The 27,833-nt window shown below is 43.5% G+C and overlaps 1 protein-coding gene across 1 annotated transcript in view; it reads left to right on the plus strand.

Annotated features, from left to right (window-relative positions):
- The window catches only part of Pdgfra (platelet derived growth factor receptor alpha), a 38,483-nt gene extending 13,563 nt beyond the window's left edge, over positions 1–24,920 (plus strand). The window contains 19 exon segments of the mRNA NM_001260516.1: positions 83–213; positions 1,777–1,948; positions 2,041–2,230; positions 3,920–4,035; positions 5,520–5,646; positions 7,144–7,337; positions 8,061–8,155; positions 8,687–8,819; positions 10,859–10,963; positions 11,653–11,763; positions 11,985–12,138; positions 13,257–13,423; positions 15,809–15,924; positions 16,260–16,382; positions 18,275–18,386; positions 19,648–19,747; positions 19,853–19,958; positions 22,210–22,451; positions 24,773–24,920. Coding sequence (NP_001247445.1) covers positions 83–213; positions 1,777–1,948; positions 2,041–2,230; positions 3,920–4,035; positions 5,520–5,646; positions 7,144–7,337; positions 8,061–8,155; positions 8,687–8,819; positions 10,859–10,963; positions 11,653–11,763; positions 11,985–12,138; positions 13,257–13,423; positions 15,809–15,924; positions 16,260–16,382; positions 18,275–18,386; positions 19,648–19,747; positions 19,853–19,958; positions 22,210–22,451; positions 24,773–24,920 — 2,642 coding nt within the window.
- Positions 24,921–27,833: the final 2,913 nt, after the last annotated feature.

Below are 27,833 nucleotides of genomic sequence, written 5' to 3' on the forward strand. Positions count from 1 at the left end.
TCATTTTAAATGTACCTGATTCAGCTATAGGCTTACTTTGAGATCTTAACTATACTGGATTTCCTTTGTCATTTCATTATAGCAACGTCAGAACTGAATCTGGAGATGGAAGCCCGCCAGACTGTGTATAAGTCAGGGGAAACGATTGTGGTCACCTGTGCTGTCTTCAACAATGAGGTGGTTGACCTTCAGTGGACTTACCCTGGAGAAGTGGTGAGTACCCCCAGATATGGAGTGGATGGGGCCAACACAGCAGGACTTGAAATGCCCACATGTCAGTGTTGTTTCTCACATTCCCGAGCTTCTCCAGGCTTCAGCTTCCCATCTGCATAATGAGTACATTTAACTCCAGGGCCTTTACTTGTTTTCAATTGGGGAGGGTTTGAGATGACCATAAGGGACCAGGGTGTTCACAATCCATTAAGACTCCTTTTGAGAAGTCAGAAACAAATAGGAATGCTCTGTGACTATCACACAACAATTAAAACATTAGAAAAGTAACAAATGCCTGGATTTTGAATAGTTCTTCATTGTGGAGGTAGTCATGTATCTTTATTGTCTTGACTCACATGCTTTGGGGTTTTGAGGCATCTGATAGTGTTGTTAGGCATTTATGTTATTATGGTCTATAGCCATCAAGTTGTACAATAGCATACAAGAACTTATTCCTTCCATCTAACTGGAATCTGTATAAAGTCTCATTCACCTGATGGCTATAGTGAGTATATAAGAGATGTGTGGGAGGAATAGGGAATCTAATGCTGAAATGGTGTTTAATGCTGTAGATGGGACCTCATGGGGAACAAAATAAACACATAGAATTCTATATGGGGAACAAGTTCATGTGTCAATTATATGTATTGTACATGTACTTTTCTTTTCTCCTTACTTGTGAGTTGTAAATTTCTGTATCCTGGTCTTTTTGTCATTGGACACATTTGCTTTCTGCTGGCTATTTCTCTCCCATGGTTTTGCTGGCTCTACTTGCCTCCTGACTGTTCTTTTATATCTTTATTCATTATTGGTGCATGTGTGAGGAGCATCCTTGTCACTGCATGGATGTGTAGGCCAGAGGGCTACTTTTTTTGGAGTCAGTTCTCTCCTTCCACCTTTAAATGGATCCCAGGGGTTGAACTCAGGTTTCTAAGCTTGCATAACGAGTGCCCTCACTCACTGAGCCATCTTGCCCAGCAAGTTGAATGCTCTTAAATTAGACATTACCTACTCCATGCATTGGGAAACACTCATTGTCTAGTATGTTCCTATACTCCTTGCACTAGAAGGTGGTTTGATAATTCCCCCCTTCATTCTAGATTGCTTTTAATACTTAAAACATGAAACTTCTTTTTCATTTATGAGAGGCAGATAATTCTTAAGCAGAGTTGTTTCTAGAAGGGTGGGCAGCCGGCTACTGACAGGAGTTTGGGTCACTTACCAGTGGCTACGTCATTGAAGAAAATGTCTCTCCTAGCAAACCACTAACTGCTTCCAAGTCCCCTGGGAGGAGTGGGGCCTTGTTGGCTCCTCCTCCTCTACATTCTTATTTTCTATTTCTATTCTTCAGGTTTTATGTTTTAGAGCAGCTTTAGGCTCACAGCAAAATTGCAAAGTACATCGATTTTCTACATAACCCCTGCTCCCACGTATGCTCACCCTCCCGATAGCCAAGCCTCCCACGGAGTGCACATCACTTAGAACTGAGTCCACCTACATCCACAAGTCTTTTTAGGGTCACTCTGGAAGGAGCTTTTCAAACCTCAGTTTTCTTGTGTGCAGAGAAACAAAGGCGTCACCATGCTGGAGGAGATCAAACTCCCATCCATCAAATTGGTGTACACTTTGACAGTCCCCAAGGCTACAGTGAAAGACAGTGGAGATTATGAATGTGCTGCCCGCCAGGCCACTAAGGAGGTCAAAGAAATGAAGAAAGTCACCATTTCCGTCCACGGTACCATACTGTTTTCTTAAATGTCAGTCACTCATGGTACTTGGGATCTGTATGCAGTGATTATTATGTAACGGAAACTCTTGCTTGTGCAGAGAAAGGTTTTGTTGAGATCAAACCCACCTTTGGCCAGCTGGAAGCTGTCAACTTGCATCAGGTCCGAGAGTTTGTGGTGGAGGTGCAGGCCTACCCTACTCCCAAGATATCCTGGCTGAAGGACAACTTGACTCTGATTGAGAATCTCACTGAGATCACCACTGATGTGCAGAAGAGCCAGGAAACAAGGTAAGGGAGGCCTTCAAAAGTCTCTTTTGTCACACGTGTCTTCTTAGAAAGATGTTAGTGCATGTCTGAGCACCCAGACCAAACAGCCTACTAGATGTAAGCTTACAGTCCCATCTTAATCACACCTTCGATACACTTTTGTGATAACGTTGCAATATATCGATAGGTATTTAAGGCAAAATGGAAAGGACCAAAAAGTTGTCCTCCAATGAAAGGCAGCATACTGGATCTAGCTAAAAGTGAAGGAAAGGTGGGGGAATTGGATGTGCTTGGGCTCAATAGACTTCATGATGGTCATCCTATTTCAACAGACAAGGGAACCAATTCCACTTGTGAGGTAATTTACATGTAGACCCACCTGTAACAAAATGCCATCACTTGGAGTGCATCTGCCCCCATCCAGGATTTTGCTGAAAATAAAAGGGGAGTCTGATTAAGTTTGAACAGTGAGTCATTGAGATCCTGGCCTTGGGTGACTGGCAGGTTCTCCCATCTAAGTAGCGTGGCTTTCCCTTGCTCCTGGTGCTGTCTATCAACCCTGGGTTTCTTGTGTGTCTTGCATGCAAGGCAAGCACTCTACCATGGTGCCCCTCCATTTTGTCTTACAGCTGTGAGTTGTGAGTAGAATCCAGGAGACAGGCACAGTTTTTGTTTGCTTAGCGCGCACACACACACACACACACACACACACACACACACACACACACACACACACACACACATGTCATGTAAGACACCTCTAATCAGAGGACAGTTTTGGGGAGTCCATTGTTGCCTTGTGCTGCATTGAAGGTTCTCTCTCTCTCTCTCTCTCTCTCTCTCTCTCTCTCTCTCTCTCTCTCGCTGTTTTTTGGTTTTTTGAGACAGGGTTTCTCTGTGTAGCTTTGGAGCCTATCATGGCACTCGCTCTGTAGATTCAGCTGGCCTCAAACTCACAGAGATCCGCCTGGCTCTGCCTCCCGAGTGCTGGGCTTAAAGGTGTGCACCATCAATGCCTGGCTGAAAGTTCTCTTGTTTCTGCCTCTGTGCTGAATATTCCAGGCTAGCTGTCTCAGGCCTTTGGGGCAAATTCTCCTGTGTCCTCCCGTCTCACACGGGAATGCTGGGTTGTAGATGGGAATCTCTGCATCTGACCTTTTACGTGGGTTCTGGGGATTGAATTCACTCCATCAGACTTGAGCAACAAGCAGTTTTACCAACTGAGCCATTTTAAGTGTTTTCATTGTAAAAGGCTTTGTTTATTTTCACTCAGAAATAAGGCCTTGCCAGAGTTGCTAGCTCCTGGAGATGGCTTATCTCAAAAATACTTGCTTTTTCTATTGTGTCTATGAGTGAATCTTTTCAGTGTGTGGAGGCTAAATCAAGAATTCTAGAAAAAAACATTGACTTAATTAACAAGGAAAAGAGACTTTTTTTCTTTTTTCTTTCTTTCTTTCTTTTTTTTTTTTTTTTTTCGAGACAGGGTTTCTCTGTGTAGCTTTGGAGCCTATTCTGGCACTCTGGAGACCAGGCTGGCCTTGAACTCACAGAGATCCACCTGCCTCTGCCGCCCCAGTGCTAGGATTAAAGGCATGTGCCACCAACGCCCGGTGTGAGACTTTTTTTTTTCAGAAATAAAATTTCAATCAAAGACTGTAATTGCTGTTTATTTGGCTACTGCTAATTGAAATAAAATTCTCTTCTCTTAAGATATCAAAGCAAATTAAAGCTGATCCGGGCCAAGGAAGAAGACAGTGGCCATTATACCATTATAGTTCAAAATGACGATGACGTGAAGAGTTACACGTTTGAGCTGTCAACTCTAGGTATGTAAAAGTCATGTAAAGGTCATGCTTTCTCAGTGACTGACTGTCCTCCAAAGACAGCTTGGATCTTCTCTTCATAGCCTTGGAGGAAAAGCAAGACCTTAGGGTAGAGGCAGGGACTAGACACGGCACATGTCAGGGGTCATGCTGTAGCTCCTACAAATTCACATCTGGTTTGAGCATCTCTAACTCAAAAGTCTGAAATGCTCCAAAATCTGAGACTTTTTTTTTTTTTAATCAAGGAAAGAGGCAAGATAGGGTCTAAATATGTAGCCCAGGCTAGCATTGAAATAGTAATACTCCTGCCTCAACCTCCTGAGTGCTAAGATTCCAGACATATGCCACATATTCCACACGTCAATTAAAGTCTGAAACTTTTTGAGTGTTCACAAGATGTCACAAGTGGAAGATCTTGTGATAGGTCAGAAAATACTCAGGCATATAAATATATTGTGTAAAATTGCCACCCGGCTATGTGTGCAGGGTGTGTATAAATGAATTACTTACTTAGGCTAAGTCCTTCTCTAAGTCCTGTCATTAGGACCCAACTTTTGAAAAGGTCTGAATCTAAAACACTTTTGGAGAAAAGTTTGTTCTGAGAAAAATTTTAAATGAAAGTATGTATTATTTAGTTAAAATTTTTATTTAGTTTAGTTTTTAATATTTATATTAAATATTTATTTAGTTTTATTGAGTTGAAGTTATTACTTAAAGTATGTATTATTTAGTTTTTTAAATATTTATTTTAAAATATTTATCTATTTTAAATTATTATTTACTTTAAAGTATGTAAAAGTAAATTAAAGATGCATATTTTCCAACTTACTATTATTACTTTGTGATGGAATCCCATGTTTTAAAAACAAATCAAGGGGCTAGAGAGATGGCCTATAGGCAAAGAACACTGGCTGCTCTTGCAGAGGACTGAGGTTCGGGTCCCAGTACCCACATGGTGGCTTACAACCATCTCTAACTTCAGTTCCAGGGGGTCCAATATCCTGTTGTGGCCTTCGTTGGCACCAGACGTGCATGCAGTGCACATACCTACGTGCTGGCAAAACACTTGCTTGTCTCTAGCTTATTTCACTACAAATTGGCAAAAGGTTCTTTAAAAACTAGTGATGTTCCTCGGATGCATTTGGGTGAAGGCTGTTTGACTCTATGCTTTCATCAAATCCATTAGTCAAACCCCAAATGCAAAGAAAATTGGAGTGTCCTCCTTGCCTTCCAAGCTGAAGGACTACAGGCACTTCTCTGTCTGCCCAGTCCAGATCTAAACCATCCAGGCACAAAGCCCCCAGACACTGACACTGAAGTAGCTATTAACTGAGTGGGTCTGTTCCAGCTAGAGTGTTTCTTTCTGTCTAATACAACTGGTGCCTTGAGGACCATTTCTGAACTCATGAGAATGTTCTTTGGAGGCATGTCCCTCCACGGCCAGGGACAAGAATGGTACAGCTCTGACTTCCCCCTTCTTTTTGCAGTTCCTGCATCCATCCTGGAGCTTGTGGATGACCACCATGGTTCTGGCGGGGGACAGACTGTGAGATGCACAGCTGAAGGCACACCACTTCCGGACATCGAGTGGATGATCTGCAAGGATATTAAGAAGTATGGAAACCAGATGTTCCCTATTCTTGTGTGGTCAGAATGTTTCTTTCATGACATAAAGCACCTCAAGTGCATTTGATTTCTTTGGTTGACACTTTTCGTATTTGTGATTCTTCCTTGGCCCAAGGGTCATATTACTCACAAACTACCATAGGGTTCTGAAAGTGGGTGCACATCTTGTGGAGTGTGCGTGTGTGCGTGTGTGCATGTATGTGCTTGTGCACACATGCATGTATGTATGTGTGTCTTCAAAAGGGCCTTTACTTTTCCCTTTTATTCCCCATTGTTTTTCTTTTTTCTTTTCTTTTCTTTTCTTTTTTCTTTCTTTTCTTTTTTTTTTTTTTGAGACAGGGTTTCTCTGTGTGGCTTTGGAGCCTATCCTGGCACTCGCTCTGGAGACCAGGCTGGCCTCGAACTCACAGAGATCCGCCTGCCTCTGCCTCCCAAGTGCTGGGATTAAAGGCGAGTGCCAACAACGCTTGGCCCCCTTGTTTTTCTATTTCTCTTTTAAAACTGTCTCCGGTGTCAAGACAAGAAGGATTTTAAGAAGCACTGTCATTCAAGAATTTTAACTGCACCAGCCTATATTTTTAGCTCAGTCTTTTTATGAGACAAGGTCTCACTATACAGCCCAGTTTGACATCAAACTTAAAATTCTCTTGCTTTGCCCTCCCAAGTTTTGGGGTTACAGGGGTGCACCACCACTGCTGGCAAGCTCACTTTTCTGATTTGGTAAACTTTATCTTAGTGGCTAGACTGGCATACCATCAGAAGTGAAAACAGTGCTGTATGACTGCTCACAGCCCTTTGTTCTTTGGAGGCCAGAGGTGGGCCTTGGATTCCCTGAAGCTGGAGTTGTGAGCTTCCCAATGTGGGTGCTTGGAACCGAACTTGGGTCCTCTATAAGAGCAGTATGCACTCTTCAGTGCTGAGCTTCTCTCTAGTCCCTCCTCCACCCTCTTAAATGGGCCATGAACTGTGTGTTCACATTTATCCCCATGGCAACTAGCTGTGTTCAGAATGCTTCTAGTGTGTCTCTGCTGAAGGATGAGCTTTCTGCTTCCCCCTCACCCAGGACTGTGGGGCAACTTAGGTGCTGGAATCTCTGGATCTAATAACTTAATCCAGAAGGCTACTGCAGCCTTAGGGACTCCTTAGAAGTGATGAGGAGGGAGAGTGTTTTTGAAGGAGTGAGAAATTGGAATTATTAAACACGTCTGATGCTGTCTTCACAGTTCGCTCCCAGGTTCAAGATTTTGGATTGGTAGTTGTGTTTTGTTGAGTTTATCTGCCTCCTTCACAAACTTAGTTATCAGTATGAGATTACTCCTCTTGAGCAGGTGCAAATGAATTTTTATGTGAGTAAATATGCGTGATAAAATGAGAAAACTCACCTATGGCAACCCCCAAATGTGTGCAAGGTCAGAAATGTGGAAAGGTTCCTGGTCTTTGTGAGCCGTGGTAATTAGACCTCCAATTTTGTCATGTTCTCTCTAGATGTAATAATGACACTTCATGGACAACTTTGGCCAGCAACGTCTCAAATATCATCACAGAGTTCCATCGCCGAGGCAGGAGTACTGTAGAGGGACGAGTGTCCTTTGCCAAAGTGGAAGAGACCATTGCAGTTCGATGCCTGGCAAAGAATGACCTTGGCACTGGGAACCGAGAGCTGAAGCTGGTGGCTCCTAGTGAGTTTCTCAGTAGGCAGGACAACTCCAGGTCACCAGCCAAGCCCTGTCTTCCTCAGGTGGGATGTGGAATCCCAGACAGGGGTCACATAGTAATGAAGGTCCCAAGACAGGAATTCAGCCCTGTCTGCACTTGAAGCACAGGTCTTGCTTTCATTTGCATCCACAGACCCAGCCACATTCGAAGAAGCTCTGGACATTTTTGTTTGTCAAATATAGTATAGCTACTAAGCCTCTTTAGTTTGATCATAGGTGTTGGAGTGAAAAATGAGGAGGAAGAATCTTTTGTCTCTTGCTCCTTAGAACAGCTGAGTTGGGTTGAAGTCTTCCAAAGAAACAAAGGAAGGAATGGGGCCCAAAGACAGGAACAAAAGGCACAATGCCACATTTCACTTCACCGTAATGCTTATGAGGTGGTTGTTTCTGCAAATGAAGTTGCTACCAACTCATTCCCAGCCTTTGTTGTCTCTATTCAAATTGCCCAAAAGGGGATCCTTGGAGCATCTTTGGAAAAAGTGTTTTGTCCCAGGTGAGAATTACACTTCATTCAGGGGTACAAGTGTTTGAGAGATGGTATTGGCCACCCCTAAAGTGAGCTAGGGAGCTTGGACACTTCCCTGACAGCACTAAGACAGTTGTACTCAGGCTCAGCCACTTCCTTTCTGTTCTCTGCCCTCGAATAACTGAGGAACTTCTCCACCATGTCTCTCTTTTGCCCCGCAGCCCTGCGTTCTGAACTCACGGTGGCGGCTGCAGTGTTGGTACTGTTGGTGATTGTCATCGTTTCTCTCATTGTCCTGGTTGTCATTTGGAAGCAGGTGAGTCTTTGGAGCCATTAGAACAAGAACAGCTGCCTCTTTCAGTGTTTGGTCCAGAGAAGGGGCTTGGTAATTTACATGGTGTGGTGGAGTATGTTAGATACATATGTGGTGAACAATCATGCTACATAAATGTGTATAGATACATGTGTGGTGGACTATGTTAGATACATGTGTGATGGATGACTGTGGACTATGTTAGATACATGTGTGATGGATGACTGTGTTAGACACATGTGTGATGGATGACTGTTAGATACATGTGTGGTGGACTATGTTACATACATGTGTGATGGATAATTGTGTTAGATACATGTGTGGTGAATGACCATGTTATATATATGTGTGGTGGATGACTGTGTTAGATACTTGTGTGGTGGACTATGTTACATACATGTATGGTGGACTGTGTTAGGTACATGTGTGGTGAACCAATTTAGACCTTCCCAGGTCTAGTCACTTTGATTCTGCAGTGAAGCTTGGGTGCCTTAAGACTGATAATTCACCAGTTACCTGCCCTGGTCTTTACAGAAGCCACGCTATGAAATTCGCTGGAGGGTCATTGAGTCTATCAGCCCCGATGGACACGAATATATTTATGTGGATCCAATGCAGCTGCCTTACGACTCCAGATGGGAATTCCCGAGGGATGGACTAGTGCTTGGTAAGTTCCTGTAGGGCAAACCTCCCAGGCCTCCAGTATTACCCACCCAGCTTTGCTAATTATAGGCCTGGAGAAGAATTAGGGACTTGAACTCTGTCTGGTAGGAAATTTGCTCACAGAGCTGGGTGTGGCGGCTCACACTCTTCAGGTCAGCACTAAGGAGGCTGAAGGAGGAGGACTGTGAGTTCAAGGTGAGCCTGGGCTACATAGACATCTTGAACATAAAGCTCATTAGGCCTGAGAAGGGGGAGTCAAGGTTCAGAAGCTGTCTAGCCTATGTGAGGCCCCAGATTCTATTCCCAGAACTGAAAAAGGGTAGAATTAACTGGGCGTGATTATATATATCTATAGAGAGTTAGACCTATAGGTAGTGAATACCTATAGGACGGTGGAGGCAGAAAAATCATGAGTTCAGTATCATCTGAGGTATGTAGTGTGTTGCAGGCTAGCCTGGGCTACATGAGACCTTGTATCAAAATACCAAAAGGAAAGGAACTCTTAATTGTATCAGTGGAATGATTTTCCAAAGATGGAAAATGAAGTGAACTTCTGTGATTAAAAAGGACTAGCTGAGAAGTAAGATAACTCAGTATGATATAATCTGCATATTTTTCTTTATATATATGTAATGTAGAATATAAAGGCACATGCTAGTGTTGTGGTGCACGACTGTAATCCCAGTGAGGCAGGAGGATTGGGAGTTCAAGGCCATTCTCAGCTACATACAGAGTTTGAAACCAGTCTGAGCTACATGAGATCCGGTCTCAAGAACCCTGAATCAACTCTCTCCTGTCTACACACACACACACACACACACACACACACACACACACACACACACACACACTTAGTTTAGAGTGAAACATAAAAATCAAGACAGTTTGTCAAACATTTCAAAGATTTCAATCCTGGGTTGGAACCAAAAAAATGAAGTCCCGATGAGTTTTGTAGTCACATTCTAAATAAATAAAAACCAGACCGAGGCAAAATGAATTTAGACCTACAGGTTATGTCACAATCAAGGGGCTCTCCAAATTCAAATGTGGTTTTGTATTATCTGTCTGTCTCATTCCAAAGCACAGCCAAGCTGAGATCTTAAACAGTCATCAAACTGTCAGCAAGGGAGGCGGCTTCACTTGTACCTATGCTTCTTTATTGTATTTCCCACCATGCTTCCCCAAGGGGTACAGTGCTTAGAGAAGTTAAAAGTAATAACCCTGGGGCTGGGACAGGCAAAACCCCTGCTGTTTATCACTTTGTTCTTGGCCCCTTGGGCAAGCCCAACTTGTTGGAAGAACAAAACCTTTCCAGGAATGGATGCCAGAGGCACAGACTGGAAGAAAGGGTATGTCCACTTGTGGTGTCTTTTTCTGCCTGGGCCGTCCATGGTCAGACTGGCTTCCTGAAAGTTTCCCCCACCCCCACCCAGACCATGGTCTCTTTAAGAGTGCAGACAGCAGCTTTGATTTTTTATTTTTATTTTATTTATTATTATTATTATTGGTCTCTCTACACAAAGAAGGGCTGGGCTGGCACACACAGCCTCTGGTCCAGGGACCTTCTTCCTTCATGACAAAGACGATGAGTCCAAGTTTTTGTTTGGGTGTTCCTCAGAAACAGTAGCATTTGGAATACTGAGGATTTCCAGTGGTTAAGGATTTGTTAGTGCAAAGTTTGCCTCTGTCTGCATGAGAGAAGCAGAAGGATGGAGAACCAGGGGGTTTGGGTGGAAGCCATGGAGGCGAGTGCACAGGAGCCCAGGGCCTGGCGGGAACCCATGTTCACACCAGGGATGGCTAAGCTTGCCTTTCTCTTGTCTGTGTTTTCCTTTCCATTGCAAATGTTATTTGACAAAAGCAATTACACTAATTTCCTTCCCTGTGGGCTCAATTCTTTTTTGACATGATGACTTGGAGGAATAATTAGGCTTACTCAATATTCAGGAAAAACACCCACCCAGCTGTAAACCCTTGTACACTGGCCTCCGCTAGTAAAGTGGGGGACCTGGGGCTAGCGTTGATGGCTCTGTTTGCCCACAGGTCGGATCTTAGGATCTGGTGCATTTGGGAAAGTGGTTGAAGGCACAGCCTATGGATTAAGCCGGTCCCAGCCTGTTATGAAGGTGGCAGTAAAGATGCTTAAACGTAAGTATGTCTTCCCAGGGGTGCTTTGAACTTGCAAATATCAAGTGACTTGGCAGTAAATTTAATATCATGTTGTGATTCTTCAGATTCTAAATCTTATGTGGATTTAGGTTTTTGTTTTTTCTCTCTCATTAGGTTTCTCTTGCTTTTGTCACTCATTGTTAAAAATCAGATGATTCATTTCTAGTGACTTTTTTTTAACATAAAGACTAGGGACTATGGGGCTGGGAAATGGCTCAAGGGGTAAAGTGCTTTCTGTGCCAACATGAGGATTTGAGTTCTGATCTCTCAGCATCCATATAGGAAGCTGGAAGTGGTGGTATGCTGCCATAAACTAACACTGTAGGGAGGCAGGAGGAGACAGGTAGATTTTGGAAGCTAACTGGCCAGCTAGGTTAGTCAACCTGACAAGTGCTCAATTTAGTGAGAGACCCTGTCTCAAAATATAAGATTGGGAAATAGTTGAAAAAGATATCCTGATATCAATCTCTGGCTTCTGTGCGTATTTGTACCAGCAAGAGCGCGCGCACACACACACACACTCATTAGAGTCTAGACTAAGGACCATCTAGGACTCTTCTTTGAGACCCTTGGTAAAGAAATATCACTGAGTCACAATGTTAGATGTGTTTGTCTGAGAACCAGGAGTAGGTAGTACAGTTGAACTGCAATCTCCTTTACTCCAACAGCTACAGCAAGATCCAGTGAAAAGCAAGCTCTCATGTCTGAGCTGAAGATAATGACCCACTTGGGACCACACTTGAACATCGTGAACTTGCTGGGAGCCTGCACCAAGTCAGGTAGGCTCCCTGACCCGGAGTGGGGGTGTGCTGGGAACACTCATGGCTGTGTTAACCCAGCCTCAGGCACACATTCCCGTCTCTGCACCCCAAACATGAGTATAAAGCTCATAAATGGAGCCCACTGGTTGTCTAGACTCTTTGAAAGTTCATTGGTTCTGAGTGTTAAGGCTTCTTTTTGCTCCTCGTTTTTTATACTTGACTGCATTTGGTCCCTACAGGTCCCATTTACATCATTACTGAGTACTGCTTCTATGGTGATTTGGTCAACTATTTGCATAAGAATCGAGATAGCTTCATGAGCCGGCACCCAGAGAAGCCAAAGAAAGAGCTGGACATCTTTGGATTGAATCCTGCCGACGACAGTACAAGGAGGTAAGTAAGAAGGGAGCCCACTGTGTCCTTGTCACAGCATCATAAAAGGCAAAAAAGCCTGTTCTGACAGATTCTTGGCCAGCAACAGAGGCCACAAGGCTTAGAGCCTACCTAGCCATCCATGTCAGCATGGATGGATTCATAGCTGCAGGTGTTCGGGACTAGGTCATTACATGGGATGGCTATACTGATAGGTTTGAGTGATAGTGGGGGCTGAGGTCCTCCTGAAAGTGTTTCTCTATTTTGTATGTGATTCCTCAGGACACATAAATGCAGCTCTGGCCAGGGATATCTAGATTTGTGCATTGCAAGGAGCTTTTAGAGGATCTCCAGGCTTGAGCTGTTGGTCCTTGCTGAACTTGGGCCAGTGATACTCACTTATCTCCACTGCTAAAACTTCCAAGGCTGTAAAGCCTATGTATGTGAGGTTCTATAGGATCAGAAAGTCCAAGGACCTCCCTTGCTATTAAGTTACTTAATGGACCCCAAATGGATGCTCTGTTTATTGAGTCAAAGGAATTGTCTGTCTGAGCTGCATGGCCACATGGCTACTGAATCAACAGAGGACAACGCTGAATTGTCCTTACTGTCATGAACTTTTCAACCCTGCAGTGTACCAGAACCAGAGCATTTTGTGTGTTTATGGGAATGTAGACCTCGACTTCCCTGTAGCTCTTGGGGGATGTCTCTGCTACTTACACTGAGGACAGAGAAGTAAAACATGAAGAATCATGGCAGCTACCATTTGTGGAGCCCAGCTTACCCTATAGTGTTTCCCTTCCATGTAAACAGTATTGATTTTACAGACTCTTTAGAGAAGTGTTTGCTTCCTCCCAGATGGGCATATTCCTGCCACGTCATCAAAATCATCCTTCCTTCCCAGTGCGCCTGGGCTTGAGATGCCTCGGGCATTTGTGACTGATTAATGTTCATCTGTCTGCCTGGACCACCCCATGCACTGTGTGCACATGGTGATTGTGTATGCTCATCCCTGAGACCCTGACACCTCTCTCAGTTAATGGCACTCTGTAGGTACCCACATTAGCGTGTCGTCTACTGAGTGACTGAATTAGAGGCCACTCAGGGTGAAATTTCTTTTTCTTTTCTTTTTTTTGCAGTTATGTGATTTTATCTTTTGAAAACAATGGTGACTACATGGACATGAAGCAAGCTGATACCACACAGTATGTCCCCATGCTCGAAAGGAAAGAAGTCTCTAAATACTCTGACATCCAGAGATCGCTGTATGATCGGCCAGCTTCCTATAAGAAGAAATCTATGCTAGGTAAAAGTGCTCTTTCTGGCAAATGTGATCTCTCTGTGGTTTGATGTGACACTCAGAGGAAGGGGAACTGGGATGAGGGGTACATCTGTCAGACGTGTGATCCCTAAGTGCAGGTCTGTTCAGCTGGGCCTAGATGTCTTTTGTAGATTTGTAGTCTGTGAGTGAGCAGAATAACAACAGGATTAGTGATATAGCTCAATGGTATATTGCTTGTCTGGTGTGTACACAGTTCATTCTCTAGCACTGAAAAAAAAAAAGAGTATATAGTATTGTGAAGATAAAAATAAAGAACGAAGACAGATATGTAATCCATTTTTTAAACTTGAAATGTAGTTGCTTTAAATAAATAATTCATCTTGTTATAATGATCTTTTCTTGTTAACATGTCTTTTGTTAAAAAATGAAAGTGGTGATAATTGATGTTTTTTGTTTTTTCCCCCCATGGCCAAACTGAAAGTTGGCAATCTTACAATGTTTCTTCATGTTTTTTTTTTCTTTTTTTTTTTCTTTTTATGTGTGTGCGATAATCCTTGCTTTTAGCTTTCCTAACATACAATTTGTGTTGGTAACTGGAGAGTAGTGAGTTTGAGGTTACATTTTCTGACAAGTATTTCTACTGACTGTTGTTTGAAAGCGGTCCCTTCTGCTTTGAAAACAGAAGCGTATGTGGTGGGGATAAATTCGTTTGTCAACTCCAGGGTGCCACGTGGTGATGCCACGCCAGATGGACCACCCCATGCCTGCTCTGGGGTGGCCACTCTAGGGGTCTCGCTTAACCACTCACTCAAAGTGAGCAGTGTCTACATGAGCCTGATGTTTTGTGATGCCGCTTTTGTGGGTTGGAGCTGCTCATCAGCTGCTGCAAAACTGTTCAGCTGTCATGGAGATTGTTTTGAAATTAAAAAAATCTCTAATGAGCTCTGAATGCTTTCAGGGTTCTTACACTGAAGGTACAGTCCCCGAGAAAATAAGTGCTTGTTTTGTAAAAGCCAATATGCAGCAGTGTTTTCCATATCTGCAGTTCCATTTACTTCCCATTGCCAAATGGGTAAACTTCCAAACATGTCTTAAAGTTTACATGATGAGAGCTATTGGAAGCAGTGCTTCCTTTCCACTCGCATATGGTTAAAAATAGTTTACATTGCTTCCCGGGCAGAGCTGGTGGGCCTGAGTCATGCTCGGCCTGGGTCCTGCTGGCAGGCAGACCACGGTTTTCTGGCCTACCCGTAGCTGGCTGGAAAAAATATGAATGGCTGAAGCCGCTCATCACTGGCCTGAAAATCGTCAAGAAGGACTGTGAACTGCTGGCCTAGATTGCTTTCCTCGAAATATCTGGGGCCCTTCCAGATGGGATGAATAGGGGAAAGTGGACAAGTTACAAGGGGAGCTCGGTGCCTCGTCGTGGGCACCATCCTTTAAGATGGCCGCCTGGTCTGTTTGGTTATTTGATTTGGCTGGCAAAGTATACACAAAGTAAAAAGGAAATAAAGCAAACCTCAAGTTTGCCACAGACGATTTCTCTCTCTCTCTCTCTCTCTCTCTCTCTCTCTCTCTCTCTCTCTCTCTCTCTCTCTGTGTGTGTGTGTGTGTGTGTGTGTGTGTGTGAATCTACAAGATGGCTGTGGTGATTGTGACTAGGGGCAAAATGAAATTCAAGGGCAAACAGACGTCTGTGTGTAAGAATCTGTGGAGGAGATTGGTTTGACTAATCATTATGCATGTGACTGTCTGCCCCCCAGGTATGTGTTTGTGCATGCAGGCTGGGTATCTCTTTTCTGAAGTGCTTGGAACAGAATGTGTTTTGAATTTTTTTTTTTTCAGATTTGGGAATATTTACATATACATAATGAGATATCTTAGGGGTTGGGAGCCAAATCTAAATAGAAATTCATATCTGTTTCATACACACCTCAGACACATAGCTGACAGTTATTTTATACAATATTTTTTTTTAGTGTGCTTGTGTTTTGACTGTGATCTGTCACATGAAGTCTGGCATGGGAATTTCTACTTTTGCCATCACATTGGTGCTAAATAAGTTTTGGATGTTTGAAGCATTTTAGATTCATGATTTTGGGTCAGGAATGCTCAACCTGTATATATTTCTTTTGGAAGGAAGAGCTATTATTTCTTCTTTCTATTTTTTACAGTGCTGGGGGTTGAAATGCGTGCTTCATGCATGCTGGGCAAATTCTCTGCCACTGAGCCACACCCACAGCCTCCTTTGCATAGTTTCTGCATCCTGTGAAGTCTAGAAACTATGGGAAAAGCTTTTGGAGGAAATCTTTGGACAAACTTCTGCAAGCTGCCAGACCAGGGGGTGTCAGGGTGCTGGGGGCCCCATGTTTTTAGCCAACACCAACACATTTGATTCCTTTCCCACAGACTCAGGAGACAAAAACCTCCTTTCTGATGATGACTCCGAGGGTCTTACTTTGCTGGATTTATTGAGCTTCACCTATCAAGTTGCCCGAGGAATGGAATTTTTGGCTTCCAAAAATGTAAGTTCAAGTCACAGAGACCTCTTCAGACCCAGCCATGGATTCAGAGGGAGGGGACATGGAAAGAAATGCTGGGATGAAGAGCTAAGAGTAGTAAGGAGTAAATACTACCTCTTCCTAGTCTCCCCAAACTGGCTGGAAGTCTGACATCACTGGGTGTTTACCTTCCTTCAGTATCCTTCATTCCTCGGGAGGAGTCAGGATTGGGAGGGAGGCAAGTTTTTCTTGCCAGGGCACCCTACAAATGCCACCATGGAGTGGGCCATCTTGCAGGAGTGCTGCTACTTGGCCTCAGCAAGAGCCATTCTCAAGCGGTTTCTTTCTTTCCCATATAGTGCGTCCACCGGGACCTGGCTGCCCGCAACGTACTTCTGGCACAAGGGAAAATTGTAAAGATCTGTGACTTTGGCCTGGCCAGAGACATCATGCACGATTCCAACTACGTGTCAAAAGGCAGTGTACGTTCCCTCCACCCTCACTGTTTGTCCCCAACCCCTTTAACCTCTGAAGTTGTTGTGTTTCTTAATTCAGGAGTCATAGTTTTGAAATAGGTTCACAAGGTTCATTAGTTGGCCCCAGAGGTCTTATTAGGGAAAGCTTTGGCTTAACAGACACCCTGGTATCAGCTCCACCCCGTAACAGGGCTGGTATTTGGCCAAGTTTATTGTCTATCTCATGCCTTAATTTCTCAGGAGCATTACCCATTTCCTAAATTGCTACCAGGGAATAATTTAGGTAATTCATGTAAAGTGCTATAGACAGTACTTGACATGTAGGAGCACCCAGCAGGAGCTGGAGAGATGGCTCATTGGTTAAGAAGAACACTTGCTGTTCCTCCTGAGGATCTGGGTTCAATTCCCAGACCTCACATGACAGCTCACAACTGCCTATAATAACTGCAGATCTGGGGATCTGATGCCTTTTTTTTGGCTTTCATGTGCTCTAGGCATGCATGTGGTGTGCAGACATTGAAGGCAAAATGCCCATTCATGTAAAATTAAAAACAAAGAACCAGTTAGACACACCCAGTAAGTGTTAACTCCCAATAAGTCAAGTATGTATGCGTATGCAAACATGCATTTCCAGGGAGATCTTTAGTGCCGAAGTTCTTATTAGCTTTCCAAGAGGCAAGTTTACGCTTTAGAAGATTAAGACTGCTGGAGTTAATAGGAGGGTTCGGTTTCTTTAAAGATAGTTTCATTATCTACTTGACCCACCTTCTCCATCCCTTCAACCTGTAAGCACATGAGTACTTTAGGACACATCTGACACCGGGAGGTATGATTATATGTCACTTTATTCCACTGGTGTAAGACAGCTCACAGGCCAAAGAGTCTGCTTAGGCAGGACAGTGGCCTCTGTCCATGTCTGTGCCTCAGACTCATGACTCATGCCCATGACCATAGCTGTGGCCCTTCCCAGGCACCTTGAACAAGTTGGTAAACTTGGGTGAAAATGATTTCTCACCTAAGGTTATGAATGGTTGCTGCTGTTTTCTTAGAATTTTGGGTGTGCTAAAGGATGCTAGTCTGAAGGATGCTTCGTTATGTATCTGTCTAGACTTACTATTTCACCTGAAGTTTGGACCAGCTTTGCAAAAGAGACACATCTCTGTGTTTTTGATGGTGGAAAATAACCACTTATGTCTTAGAGTTTGGAAGTTGTCATTTGTATACAGGTAGCTATCTGTTTTTAGTTTTGTTCTTAGGGTTACCTGAAAACAGGGGGACTGGTGTGGTCAAAGGTCGCACTGTTGGTAAATTGAAAGTTAAATGTTTTTAGGGTATTATTCCTTCAGAAGAGATAAGAAGGGACATTGATATTCCTTGTTTGTTATTATTATTAAGAATCTATACAGTGGACTAGGGAGATGATACAGTTAGTGAAGTGCTTGCTGTGGAAGCAGCCATACCTGAGTTTGATCTCCAGAATTCATGTAAAAAGTCAGACTTAAGGGCTGGTGCTTGTAATCCCAGTGCTGGGGAGGTGGAAATTCAGCTAGGCAGCCTAGCTGAATTGGTGAGTCCCAGGCTGGTGTGAGGTCGTCTTACAAACAAACCTATGGGTAGACTGTATCCTGAAGAACAGGAGGCCTTTGGCCTACACACACACACACACACACACACACACACACACACACACACACACACACACACCCCCCAAGCACCTGCATGCCTACATATACATACACAACATTCCTAGTTGCCAGTGAAGAATAGACTCATGAGAAACATGATGCAGGCAGGATCTTTAAGGCATTACTCACAGCCCGGGGAAGCCTTTTCTGTTTCTTCTTCTGCAGACATCAGAGGGTAGCCTGTGAGTTAATTTCCTCTCTCCTTCTCCACAGACTTTCCTGCCCGTGAAGTGGATGGCTCCTGAGAGCATCTTTGACAACCTCTATACCACACTGAGTGACGTCTGGTCTTACGGCATTTTGCTCTGGGAAATCTTTTCCCTTGGTATGGGCTTAACTGTTCTGCTAGTTTGGCTTATTCTGAAGGGTTATGTGTCTGCCTTGGGTCTGGGATGCCAGCATCTGGGATGACACACGCAGTGTCAACCATTCACACTGCACCTGTTTCACTCCACAAGTCTGCCCTTATCATGTCTGATGTAGGCTGAGTAAGACCCAGAGCAATCTTTGGGGGATGTTTCTTCACCCCTGGCCACTGCCCTTTTTCTCTCCTGGGTTGTGTCACAGTGATTTACCCCCACAGAAAGGGCTTCTGATGACATCTGCCTTTTCATTTTGGACTCCTGGCTAGATAGTTCACTGATAGTTTCCTTTCCTTTACTCCATGGTGAATGAGGCCCAGGTGAAAGGTGATGAGGCCAGGAAGCGGGTGTAGCTCCCCATCTTGAGGAGATAAACCTCCTTCACATTGATCACTTGTCACCAGGGTCTGGACAAGTCAGGCGCCTGCTGCCAGGGGAGGGTTGTAAGCGAATGATGAGAGATGACTGTGACCTTTGGGGACATATGGGCTACACAGTTATAGGTAAACCCTGTAAGCTGTAATGTGGGCTCATGGGAAGGAGAAAGGAGTCTTGGAGTAGAAGCTTCAGACAGGAAGTCAAACTTGACCTGGCCTTGACTGTGTGCTCAGTGCACCGCTATTCCTCCCCGAGCTCCATTCCTGAAGACGGGTACTCCCTTAAAACAGTGGCTTATCTACATTTCAGGTCCCAGCTTTGAATCGGGCTGTAATTGTTTGAACATTTGTGATGAAAATGGCATTCTTGTGCTGGGTGTGGTGGGGCATGCCTTTAATCTCAGTACTCGGGAGGTAGAGGCAGGTGGATCTCTATGAGGGCAGCCTGGTCTACAGAGTGAATTCCAGGACAGCCAGGGCTGTTACATAGAGAAATCCTGTCTCAAAATAAACAAACATACAAACAAACAGACAAGAAAAAAAATGACATTCTTAACTTTAGTGACTTAGAATACCTCCTCGCCTTTTGACTATGTAAATATAGATCTAATAGTTAGAAACACTATTAAATTCAGTAGTGATTTTTTTCTAAAGTTGTATACTTTTACCAAAGATGCTTGGACTTGATCAAGCAACACTCCTCTGTCAAGTCAGAGCAGTCCTCCATAGTCTAGGAGATGCCAACCTACAAGTTCTTTGGAAGAATGGGGACATCAGGGCTTCAGGATGAAAGGAGTGTGGTACAAGTAGAAGCCCTTAGTCATCAGTCATCTTTTTTGGCTCTTAGGTGGCACACCCTACCCTGGCATGATGGTTGATTCTACTTTCTACAATAAGATCAAGAGTGGATACCGGATGGCCAAGCCTGATCATGCCACCAGTGAAGTGTAAGTTCCCTCCCCACCTGTAGGCTGGTGCCCACGCTCCAGGGTCTGTGGGGTGGCTGACATACAAACATACTGCCATGCTCACTCTGAGTTCTGCCTTTGCAGCTATGAGATTATGGTGCAGTGCTGGAACAGTGAACCTGAAAAGAGACCCTCCTTCTACCACCTGAGTGAGATAGTAGAGAATCTGCTGCCTGGACAATATAAAAAGGTCAGTTTGAGCCCGTGACGGTGGGTGGGAGGATGTGGACAAGGAGGAGAGAATAGCTGGCAGTTATGCCAGCAAGCAGTGCTGTTCAGCACTGTTTGAAGGGAACACTTTCAAAGGAGGACACAGATTGTGTGATCCTGTGACCATGGCTGTATGGGTAGAGTGCTCTACAGGACCCGGGTAGCAATGATGAATGAAGACACCCTCACTTCCCATAGGGCTCCTTTTCATCTTACATGCTCGACACCTGTAGGCACTTCATTCTCCAGACATTTGAGTATCTGAAGCTGCAGTGCAGCTAGAACTCTCAGGACATCTGAGGCCATTAAATTGCTGCTCATTTGGACGTCCTTAAATTCATTCGAAACTGGCTTTTACCAGCTGACTGGAAGGGACAATCCCAGCTGTTATCTGTGACTCCAGCTGGTTTTCCGCAGCACAAAAAGCATTGTTCAAAGGAACAAATGTAATTTCATGGACCCACGCAGGAGCTTCAAATGAATGGAGCAATTTTCTGCCGAGGCCTTGAGAAGGGAGCCAGGCACTCGAGTGTAATGAATCACATCTCAGACTAGGCGCTGCAGACTGACCCATTTCTCTTTCTTCTTGAGAGGCAGCAACATGAGTAGCTTGCCCCGGAGCTGAAAGTTCAGTGTGCCAGTCTTGATTGCTTTAGCACATGTTGCACCTCTCATCAGTGATGCAGGGAGCAGGTAGCGGAAGATTCTCTGTTGGTGGAAGAGGAAGAACTGCTGCTGAAAGTAGGGGCTTTCCATTTCTGTCTGTTGTGGATGGTCCACGCTATACACGAATAGCAAGACTCTCTGTGATGTGTTGATTTATGTATGCTAGAGGTGTATAGCTAGGTCATAGGGTAATTCTGCTTTTAGTTTTAGTTTGCTTGCTTTTTGTCTTTTGAGACCGGGTCTCTCTGTGTATCTCTGGCTGTCTTGGAAGTCACTATGTAGACCAGTCTGGACTCAAACTCACAGAGATCCATCACTTCTGCCTCTAGAATCCTGGGATTAAAGGTGTGAGTCACTATGCCCAACTTACTTTTGGTGTTTGTTTGTTTGTTTGTTTGGCTTTTGTTTTGTTTGTTTTTTGAAACAGGGTTTCTCTGTGTAGCCCTGGCTGTCTTGGAACTCACTCTGTAGACCAGGCCGGTCTCCAACTCAGAGATACGCCTGCCTCTGTCTCTTTAGTTCTCAGATTAAAGGTGTGTGCCATCACCTCCCTGCTTGGTTTGTTTTTTGAGAGATCTCCATACTAACTTCCATCAATACAACAAGTCAGTATTTGTTTTCATTTACTTTCTTGATGATAACCACTCTGACTAGGTTGAGTGGCTTTACTTTTCTCTGATGGCTGAAGATATTAAATACTTTTCCAAGTATTTATTGGCTGTTTGTATTTATTCTTTTGAAAGCTAAATATTCTGTTTATTAGTCCACTTAGTGATTGGATGATTTTTGGGGGGTATTTAAGTTTTGAAGTTCTTTATATATCCTACATACTAATCCATTGATTGATGTGTATTTGGCAGAGCTTTTCGCCCATTCTTTAGGTTTTCTCTTCATTTTTGTGATTGTCTTCTTTGCCTCACAAAAGCTTTATTCCTTCCTTCCTTTCTTCATTTTATTTATCTGTTTGTTTTTGAGACAGGGTCTCTCTTTGTATCTCTGGCTGACAGGGTACTTGTTAGGTAGAACTCACAGAAATCCTCCTTCCTCTGCCTTTGGTGGTGGCAGGGCGGGGGTAGAGAGTAATGAAATATACATGATATAAAAGCAGAAAGACCTATCTGGAGGAAGGAAGGGAATCAGCCAGAGGGAAAACGAGCATAAAACAGGTTATTGAGGGAGAAGAATGAGTGAAAACAAAGTGCAACCCATTGTTATAACCAACAAAAATTACCCCCTCACACCCTCACACAAAGGGAAAAGAGGAGTTTTCACACCAGAAGTCAGACTTCCCCAGCACTGAGGGATCGGGAGGATGCTGGGAACGATGCTTCTGGCAGTTTCTACATGCCCTGTGTGAGCCTTTGTGTCTGCAGTCTTATCAGGAGGCCTGTGCCACTGGTTTGCTCCTCTTTCATGTCTTACATTTCTGGTGATGGTTAATACATGACCACCCTCAGTTGTCCTTATAGAAATATATACATGTAAATCATGTGTTCTGAATGTCTGTATTCATCTTACAGTTTGTCAGTAACACTTGCTTAAATGTAATAAATGAATCCTTTCAGAGTTATGAAAAGATTCACCTGGACTTCCTAAAGAGTGACCATCCGGCCGTGGCACGAATGCGCGTGGACTCTGAGAACTCGTACATTGGTGTCACTTACAAAAATGAAGATGACAAGCTGAAGGACTGGGAAGGTGGCCTGGATGAACAGAGACTGAGTGCAGACAGTGGCTACATTATCCCCCTGCCAGACATTGACCCTGTTCCAGAGGAGGAAGACCTGGGCAAGAGGAACAGACACAGGTAACTGGGGGTATTTGCCCACCTTCTTCTGTGCTAGCCTAGAAGGGAGGGCTCATGTGAGACTGAAGTCATCAGGGATGTGTACTGTTGCTCAGGCAACAAGGTGGAGAGTTCCAGGGTCCCACATGATTCTGGGGTGTCTTTTCACCCCCAAGTGAGTGCGTCTCTGGTGAACAATTTCTGATCAGAGTTCTTAGATCATTGTGGCACCAAAGCTGTGATGACTACAGATAGCCCATCCTCTGAGGTCTTAGGCAGTCAGGAGCTGAGGACAATACTGAGAGAGACAGGGTTGGGATGCTCCATCAATAGTCCTTAGCCTCGGGAACAGTTCAGAATTACCAGAGGAGGAGCTTCAAACTGCTGATTCACAGGCCTCACCCTGTCTGTCTGTCCTTTCTTCCTCTGGTGGACTGTCTTCACCTTCTCTTTGTGTGAAGCACAGGGCGGCCACCTATAGTGGGGAAGAAGCCATGGTCCTCCCATCCACTAGCAGATGATCATGAATTTTGGGTGAAAAGACACACAAGGACAAGGCAGATAGTGATACAAGGCAGAATACAAAAAAAGACACCAAGAATTCAGAGAGTAGAAGACAGTGGAGAGTTTGGGCAGGCTGGTGACCTTAGGGATTGTATACCTGAAAACTTTTGTTTAAAAAATGTTTATTACACAAGAATATTGTGAGACTACACCTGTCAATTAGGGTGACACATTTTTTCTCGTTTACTTTATGCAGCTTGGTGTCACATGTACCATTACACACACATACACTCTCTCTCTTTCTCTCTCTCTCTTTTCCTCTCCCTCTCTCCCCTCCCTCCCTCCCCACCCCCCTCTCTTATTTTTCACTCAAAGCTAAGTAGGAAACAAAAAGATACTTCACTCCTAGTATTCTGGCATACACTTGCTAAGAATAAGACCGGCCATTCATGTCATAAGAATAAGACCACATGTAAGAAAGTTAATTGTTAAAGAAGGTTAGAGTTGGTGATGTAGAATTCATATTGAGTATGTTTGAGGCCATAGAGTCAACCCCCCAGTACTGAAAGAAAAGAGAAAAGGAAACTAACAACTGTTCTCAGGTTTCATTTAATACTCAGGCTTTATTAAAATTCAGATACCAGTTTGAATAATACCTGTTAATATTTATTGGGCTTTTTTTATGTTCACGGTTATTAGATTGCTATCATATTCAATCATCTCAGCAGGCACATTGTTAACCATTGCCGTATGTCAGTTTTAGCACTGTTTAATTTTATTTATGTTTCAGAGAAATCTCTTAAAACTTATTATATGTATTTTATTTTTTGAGATTATAATTGTGTGTAGTTATATTCACCTAAGTATATAAATACATCCTGCTCAGTCTGTATAATGCATGTGTATGTTTTCAGGGCTGACCATTTGGATAACCAACTGGTGTGCTCCTCTCTGGGGAAGACCATTTCTCTGATCTCAATATTCTTTAGCTGTCTGTAATTCTTTGTCTAGAGTTGAGGCTGTTGAGTTTTTCTCCTTACACATTAACATGTCTATAGGTGGTGTTTTTATTCAGGTCTTGTTTAGGCAGCCATGTTGGGAGGCTTCTGCTATGTCATTTTATAGGTGCAAAAAGGAAACCTTTTTTCTTGTCTTCAGACTCAGAGGGCTGGGTGGGTGAGAAGAGAAGGAGCATGGCAGGGGAGTGAGGGAGATGTGGGGCTCCATCCTCCCTTTGTTTTCTTTCCCAGTGCCTTTTGATTGGCTGTTGTTTACTCTCTTCCCTGATAGGATGTGTAGGGAAAGTAGACACTGTTATATCTTGTTAGCCACTTCCACAAAACACCTGTGTCAGGGAAGAAGGCAAGCTGAGTTATTTATTTTTTTTTAGAATTTATTTATTTATTGTGTATACAACATTCTGCTTCTATATATATGTATATGTCTGCAGATATATATATATATATATCTGCACACCAGAAGAGGGCATCAGATCTCATAACGGATGGTTGTGAGCCACCATGTGGTTGCTGGGAATTGAACTCAGGACCTCTGGAAGAGCAGTCAGTGCTCTTAACCTCTGAGTCATCTCTCCAGCCTTGCAAGTTGAGTTATAAAGATGGCTGTGTCTTGGTTTTGTTTTGGTCCTGTGCAGCAATGGGTGATGAGTGGCTGGCTGGCTCAATGACAAACTTGCCATGTTTGGCTGCATGTGTTTCAATAGGAAAGGACCAGTACAAAGAGTCCCTTTGCCTTGGGCAGCCACCTTGGAAATTCAGTCCGTGTAGCGCGTAGTCAGTCTGTTCATGACCTTAGCCTTTGCTTTCCAATCCCATCAGCTCGCAGACCTCAGAAGAGAGTGCCATCGAGACTGGTTCCAGCAGTTCCACCTTCATCAAGAGAGAGGATGAGACCATTGAGGACATCGACATGATGGATGACATTGGCATAGACTCCTCAGACCTGGTGGAGGACAGCTTCCTGTAACTGGCAGGTTTGGGGATTATTTACACTCCTGGAGCCTCCTTGGGATCCCTTTAAGAAAACCACTTCATTGCAATGCAAAGGTTGAAAAGAGGACTTGGGTGATGTGGAAAGAGAAGTTCCCTGCCATGCGTCTCAGGGAGCCTCTATGAAAGGATGGGATACTTGGATTGAACTTTGTCCAAGTTGCCCCCTTGCAGTGCGTCAGTAGCATCTCAGCGGTGTGTGAAGTTTGGAAATGAATGGACAAGAGAATAACAGGCCACAGAAGATGAGCTTTGTGTTTCTAGGGCATTGGTGAGATTCCCACACTCACAATTTGTGCTACAACACAGCTCCAGCATTGTAATTATGTAAATAACTCTAAGCAAGGATGTGTTTAGATCCCTGTTAACTCTCCTCTCTGGACTTCTGAAGAGACCACTCAATCCATCCATGTACTTCCCTCTTGGAATCCAGTACCAGCTGCTGTTGAGTTTTCTCATGAAGTACATGCAAAACCACTTTGAACCTTGAAAGGTACTGGGACCATTCTATCTTACTGTCTTATGAGTGCTAAAGAGGTAAAAGATGATAACTAACCAATCTTGAGTAATAGATTTGGGTCTTTTAGGAGCCCAAGATCATCTCTGTATATTGTAATGTATTCTTATAACACTACTACTGTTAACAATAATGCTAAATATGTAACCCATAACACGACTTCCCGACAGAGAAAGCACAATTAGAGCAAAAACCCTTACTAAGTAGGTGACAAGTTTGGCAGTTTTTGACATTTATATTAAGTAACATGTTTCTCAGTAAAATATAGTAGCTTTAGTGGATTAAAGTTAGCAAACACTAGAGAGCAGAGTATAAGTAGTATCGTCCAGAAGTTTTTGATGCTGTGTATTAAGTAGTGTTCTCCCTAATCCATGGCACTAAAAGCAGTTAATCACCTCTGAAGTAATGGGATTAGAAGCAAACAAAGCAGAACCCCCATGTCCTGAATGTTCTCAGTATAAAGGCTTAAGCCTGGGCCCAATGTGACTCCTCATGCTGTGACCTTGTAGAAATGAACAGTCCACAAAAGGACTCAGATGGGCAGAAGTTTCTTTCATGGCCAGTGATGACTTTGATGGATCCCACCCAACCCTACTTTTAAAATCTGTGACCTTTAAGGATGCTTCAACATTAGCTCCTCGATTTCCTCTCTTAAAGAGAAAAAGCTGGAGATCCTGAAACCACAATGGTGCCATTGAATAAAGGTTGTGTGGGCATTAGTTTGGCTCTTTAGTTCCCACTGTTAACTGCAACTACAGTCACTAGGCTTGGGTTTTTGCCCCAGAGATTTGGAATCACTAGGTCTGGGGAGAGCAGGAATCTATCGGTATTTTAGTAAACACTTTGGTGCTTCTGGTTAACTAGTGTTCAGAAAACACTGGCCTGAGTTACAGAGCATTGCCGTGGGTGGGGTAATTTTGAAATTTGGAACTGGGCTAGAAGTCCAGGAAGGCAGGAAGGCTTGTATTTAAGTCCTTGGCTTCATGTCAATAACATCTGATGCCATGTGTCTAGCAATTCCTATTCTTAATTTAAGTTTGCAGGCTTAGCTGAGGCTGAGAAAGCAAAATCTTGGTTTGGGCACATCTTCCAGTTCTAAACAATGTGGGTACCACTTCCCACTGGGTGGGGGACCTGAGCTTGTCCACCTCCAAGCATGTCCACAGATGAGGTAACTCTGTGTGTCAGCTCTCTGCTTGGTGGAGAAGATGAAAAAGTTTTCCTGATTTGGGGGGGTTTAGGTGGGAAGATATTACAGCCATCCAAACTGTCAAACTGGTTATCCTGAGTTCATTGGCATTCTCTGCAATATGCCTAATTGCTGACTCGGTATGAATGAAACATGGGCTGTGATTACTGCAATCACTGTATATGCTTCCAGCAGGTGATGCTTTGGAAGCCACAGAAGCAATAGCTGGGTACTTGACTCCCTACCGGTATAATCTCAATGCAAACCCCAACTTTCCCTTTTCACAGTAAGTGTGAAGACTGAGCCAGATTGGCCAATTAAAAAACAAAAACCTGACTAGATTCTTTAGGGCCAATTAGACTTGAAACACATTCGTGTTTCTAGAATTACAGCTCAAACATTCTGTTTGTCACCCATTCACACAGCCTTGTTTTTTTGTTGTTTTTTACTTTGATGTTGCTTTGGGCCTTGCATGACACCATGAGGTTGGATGAACAGTTTGTGTCCTTAGCAGTACTCTCCTCTGAGACTAAATGGGAATACATTTTTTTTTTTTTTTTTAAGACTGGGGACTCTCTATGTAGCCCTGGCTGTCCTGGAGCTCACTATGTAGACCAGGTTAGCTTTTTTACTCTCAGAGATCCATTTGTCTCTGCCTCCTAAATGCTGGAATTACAAGCATGCACTGCCACACTCAGCAAGAATACATTTTTTATTTTTAAACAGTGTTTTGAGTGTATCCCCGATTTATTTCCTTTTTGGCCTCCTGCAGAGTCTCCAGAAGAAAATTTGCCAATCATTCCTGCTTTCTTTTTTTATGATGACAATCAAAGCTGGCCCGAGGAACACAATTTGTGGCTTTTTAAATGATCAGTGATGCCCTTATAATGTGGTCTGCCAACCTGTACAAAATGGTCCTATATTTGTGAAGAGGGATGTAAGATAAAATGATGTTATACATCAATATGTATATATGTGTTGCTATGTAGACTTGGAGAATACTGCCAAAACATATATGACAAGCTGTATCACTGCCTTTGTTTATATTTTTTTAACTGTGATATTCCCCACAGGCACATTAACTGTTGCACTTTTGAATGTCCAAAATTTATATTTTAGAAGTAATAAAGAGAAAAAATACTTACATGTTCCCAAAATGGTGGTGTGGTGAATGCGTGAGAGCA

This window comes from Cricetulus griseus (assembly GCF_003668045.3).
Source record: "Cricetulus griseus strain 17A/GY chromosome 1 unlocalized genomic scaffold, alternate assembly CriGri-PICRH-1.0 chr1_1, whole genome shotgun sequence".
Lineage (NCBI taxonomy): Eukaryota > Metazoa > Chordata > Mammalia > Rodentia > Cricetidae > Cricetulus > Cricetulus griseus.